This window comes from Gavialis gangeticus, unplaced genomic scaffold, assembly GCF_001723915.1.
Source record: "Gavialis gangeticus isolate Ggan-Ray unplaced genomic scaffold, GavGan_comp1, whole genome shotgun sequence".
Lineage (NCBI taxonomy): Eukaryota > Metazoa > Chordata > Crocodylia > Gavialidae > Gavialis > Gavialis gangeticus.
In genome coordinates this window covers 46,212,661-46,217,455 of record NW_017729033.1, presented here as the reverse complement: position 1 = coordinate 46,217,455, position 4,795 = coordinate 46,212,661, and the positions used below count along the sequence as shown (strand labels likewise).

Below are 4,795 nucleotides of genomic sequence, written 5' to 3'. Positions count from 1 at the left end.
ACTATAATCTCTGACTGTTAATTATGGAGATAGATATGTAATTGTTTTATTAACATGCAAAAATGCACATAAAGTTAATATAATGTACCTGGCTCATCAGTTCCCATTTCATTCCATTTATTAAGAAGTTCTTTTTGCTCACTTATGGGTCGCTGTAAGTCACAAGAACATAAAATGGCAATATGAATTAACCAAAAATCTGAAATATGCCGAGTCAAACCTGAATGAAAAACAAACATCCATTAGAGGCTTTTTTATTTCTCAGTTTGTAAGTTCACACTGGCCTGAGGACCTATTCTCTGTACTGCCGCAACTACAACCAAGGCATAGATGAAATCCCCAACAGTGGCCATGGAGTAATTCTGTGTGCAGGCACTCTGCAGCTGCGCAGTATCTTAGGGTTGTCTGGCTGTCAGTTCCTTGTGTTGAGGATTTACTGACCACTCCTTTGAACCTCTCTGCCCAAAGGCCAGATTCTTTCTACATGCTGCCAGAATTCTGAAGTGTTAGTTCAGTTTGCACATACAGAATAATGCAGAAATATACCTATTCCTCCCCACAACCTTCTCTATTGTCTTGTACAATGAACCACAGCAGTTCTGCTACTCATGAGGACTTCCAGGGGAGAAAGGCAGAGATTATTTGCCCCATAATACATATGCACCTATTTTGGTGTATTTAGATATAAAATCTCTGTAAATGCATACAAAAAAACCAAAACAATGAAACATAGATAACAAAGGGATACCATAAATGTATATCTAGCCTTTTGCTCCTGGGTTGCCCAATTAACTCTGGCCCTCATTGGCCATGATCGGATGCCATGGTTATCTACCAGTTCTCAGTCATCTATGCCAAATGAGTCACAATCTTTGTACATCATGAAAAACAAGATTTGGTTTCCTAACCTTAATTTGTACTTTTTATCAATCTGTTGAAGACTTACCATTGATAGTTCCTGCTTTGTACAGCTAACTATAATGAATGTAGGTCAAATACCAAAGGAGAAAGATGAACCTAGAACTTGATGTTGGTGCTGGCACCTTCGGAGCATAGCCAAAACATATGGATGAAGACAAATCTCAACTCTAACTGTGCAATGTGCTTTCCCCTAGAAGATACTACGACCCATCCTGCAAATCCCGATATCCATGGGATGTGCAAAGGTAAGCATATGAGAAATACTGGCATAATCAGGAAACTATGTTTCCAAATATATCAATGTGAAGCTTTTCACAAATAGTAAATTCACATTACAAAAGAAGTTCAAGACCCAGTACCTTCTGCGCTAATGGGATACTGAGTTCTGTGCACATGCTATTCAGGCTCTTCAGAATTCGCTTCTCCCAGCTTCCCTGAAAGACATGACCACTTAAATCAACACAGAACAGCTCCTTCCCCCTAACCAATTTTTATTTTAAACATATAGCAGCCTAATCAACAAACACTTTATTAAGGCACATGTATAAATATGACTAAAATATTTTATATCTGCCAAAAAGGTCTGTGGGTTTGCACAATTATTTACATGGTTTGTGAACACAGTAGATCTTTCCATTATACAATGTGAAACCTCTCTACACAGTAAAGTAACAACGTACCAAAAAATTAGGTTGTTTATCATAAGTCCTCCAAAAAGTACTTCACAGATACTTCTATGCAGCCTTTTCCCTCCTGATACCTCATTACTTTTTTCGGAAATACTGCTCTCTCTCAGGGAGGTGAACTGTATAAATAAATGTCTCAATTCAGCCTTTGTGATACACACAGGCTGCAAGAAAATCTCCCTTCTCTAACAATATTTCAGGAAACTCCAATTCTTAAAGACTAAGCAGCTCTAGGGATTTGGCAGTATTGGATCTAAAGCACTGCTCAGAAAAGTTTTTATATGAGAGATAAAAGTAGACAGTACCCTCAATAAAGAAGAGAACAAGAAGAACAATCAAATTTCTGTAACAAATATAAGAAACTTTCAATTTTTTGTGATAGATTATTTCCCAACTGTGGATCTGGTCCAACTGAAGTTAATGAAATTGTGCCAATATACATCATCTGGGACTACAATCGTATGGAAACTTATTTTCTCTCATTTCTCTTTCCTGTTATATTTTTTATGCACTGTTAGCCATTTGGGGACCATACAAACTTACCTGGGTCACCTCCCTCTCTGCTGGCCATACCCATCCAAGTCCTAGTTGCCTCAGGCCACCTTCCTGGCAGCCCAAACTGGCCCGGACACATACACACAAGCCCTGAACTGCCCCAGGTCACCTCCTGAACCAGTCTGTCACCCTCCTCCCCCAACATGAAACACTGCAACCAGTTCATGCAAAAAGCAGAGCTTTGCTTAGACCTGTTCACATCAGTAATGGTACAGGGGAGTCTTTGGATATGGGTATAAGGCTTAGGGGGGTGTCTAGATATCTTTGAGAGTTGGTTTTTAGGTTTGGAGTTCTGGGTCATGTGAAGGGAATACAGCTGCTTCTACTCCACTGCATCTCCCTGCAGCTCTGGAGCACAGCATGGGACTGGAGAAAAGGGCTGGGCCCCTGACTTAGTCTCAAAGCAGTCAGGGGGAGGGGTTTGCCGGGTCCTCATCTGGAGCAATGGAGTCCACCCTGAGCCATACACCATCTCCATGGTGGCAGTGGAGGGGAAGGGGGGAAAGGAGACAGTTAAGCAATGGATGCTGGGAAGTCAGATGGTGACACAGCAGCTCCTATCAGTAGATTAAGTGTACAAGCATTTGTTTCCCCAGTGAAAACACTACAGTGCACTGCTTCTACCTTACTGTAGGTAGCAGATTTTTCTACTATGTGTGCTACTGTTGGTCCAGTAGAAGCCGTGTGACTGTTCCTACACCTCGGGTTTCTACCAAAGAAACTATGATTCTATCAATAGAATTGCAATTCTTGTAAGCACCCATAGTCTTAGTAATTTTATGGGAGAAACTTCACAAATAGTTTTAATGTTCTCTACATTTTCTTGGAAGCCTATTCAAACCCCATCCAAATGAATGAAGAGATTCCTACAGACTTCCTTAGGCTTCAGCTGAAGCCTCTTGCTTCAATTTTGAATAGTTCATATTTTTATTATTTGTCTGCTCTAACCTCCACTGTGAGCTAGCTGTTGTCCATGATCTTAAAAACAAAGAAGAGTTTCTGATGAAAACTACTGCAATTTAAGCTGATGAACAATGGATAAAGGGTGAGAGAACTGAATAACACTGATATAATCAACTTTGTTTTTGTTTTAAATCCACACTCCAGCTTGCATTCATTAGCTAGTTTCTTGTAGGCATATGCTGTTATACAATTGATTCCCTTATACAGTAACAAACTACTCCAAGCACTGGAAAAAACACATGCAATAAAGAATAAGATATCTCTCTCACAAGTCAAGTCACAAATTCATAGACTCATAGCCATGAAGGTTAATTATAATCATCAAGTCTGGCTTCCCATCTAGCGAAGGTCATAAACCTTCAGCAGTTTCTGTATCAAGCCCAGAAGTTCCGTCTGAGCTACTGATCTCATTTAGAAAGACACCTAGTCTTGATCTTAAAACATCAAGTTTAGATAAACAACCACATGCCTTGGAAATGTTTTGTCCAATGGTTATGACCCTCACTGATAAAATGTGTACCTTATTTCCAGATTTGAATTTGACAAACTTCTTTCCAACTATCAGTTTGCTTTATGACTTTTTCTGCTATATTACAAATCCACCCTTAGAAATCTCTTCACTGCAGGGATTTACAGACTACAATCAAGTTACCTCTTCATCTTCGCTTGAATAGACCAAACCAATAGAGGCCATGGACAGTGTTACATTTGTACTAGAAGAAAAGCCTTTCCCTACAGCCTTTCAAGAGATTTTTTGCAGAGAAGATCTCCTGCCACACAGGAAGTGTCACATGCTGAAGCACAGAAAGCGCTAAGTTTATTGTGGCAAACATGTTGGCCAACGTTACTAACTGAACCAATGACCTCTGGAGCTAACACTGCTGAAGCTACAGCTTGAGCTCAGTTAGATACCCTCAAGCTGGCAGAGGGCCATGTGGCTGCACCCTCATCTGCCTGCCCCACCAGACCCTCTCCCTCCCCAGTCATTTACCCTCCAGCTCCAGCCTAGGGCACAGACCATGTGGTGACTCCAGCCCAGTAACAGCTGTTGCAGTGACAGCAACTCAAGCCAAAGCCTGGAACTTTGCTGCTGGCACTGGCACTACCATTTTGGAGCCCTACCAGAGCTGGAGCTGGAGAGCGAGAGGTAGGAGCAGTAGCTGCAGGGAAAGTGGGAGAAATGGGAGAGGGGAGTTGACAAGTGGGTGCAGAGACAGGAGAGAGGGGCAAACAAAAAGGCTCTTCTGGGACTGAGCCATGCACACCCAGGGAGGCGCACACACCCATATCTGCGTGCAGGGCGGGCTGGGGCCGGGAGAGCACTGGACTCTTCCCAGTAGGGACTGGGCCAGGCAGCAGCAATGGCACTGGGAGGGAGCTACAGGAGGGCTGCAACCCATCCAGAATTTGCCGTAGCCCCCAAACCGCCCTTCCAGCACTGCTGCACCGAGCAGAGCATAGCCCAGCCCCACCCTCTGGGAACAGCCCGGTGCAGCCCCAGCCTACCCTGCGTGCAGATCTGGGGGCATGTGCCCCCATGCCCTCCCAGGTGTGTGCATAGCAGCAGCACTGGGAAGGGGGGCTAAACTGAGGGAGAGCTCGCACATGGCAGCTGCCACTGCTACTGGCTACTGGCTGAGGGTGGCAGCCCAGCAGCCAATCAGGAGAGG

General features: G+C 43.4%; 1 protein-coding gene across 1 annotated transcript in view; it reads right to left on the bottom strand.

The window, feature by feature from the left end:
* The window catches only part of TBC1D19 (TBC1 domain family member 19), a 181,569-nt gene that overhangs the window by 126,278 nt on the left and 50,496 nt on the right, over positions 1 to 4,795 (bottom strand). The window contains exons 5-6 of the mRNA XM_019526444.1: positions 1,281 to 1,355; positions 89 to 152 (exon numbers count right to left, since the gene is read on the bottom strand). Coding sequence (XP_019381989.1) covers positions 89 to 152; positions 1,281 to 1,355 — 139 coding nt within the window. The remainder of the gene's footprint in view (positions 1 to 88; positions 153 to 1,280; positions 1,356 to 4,795) is intronic.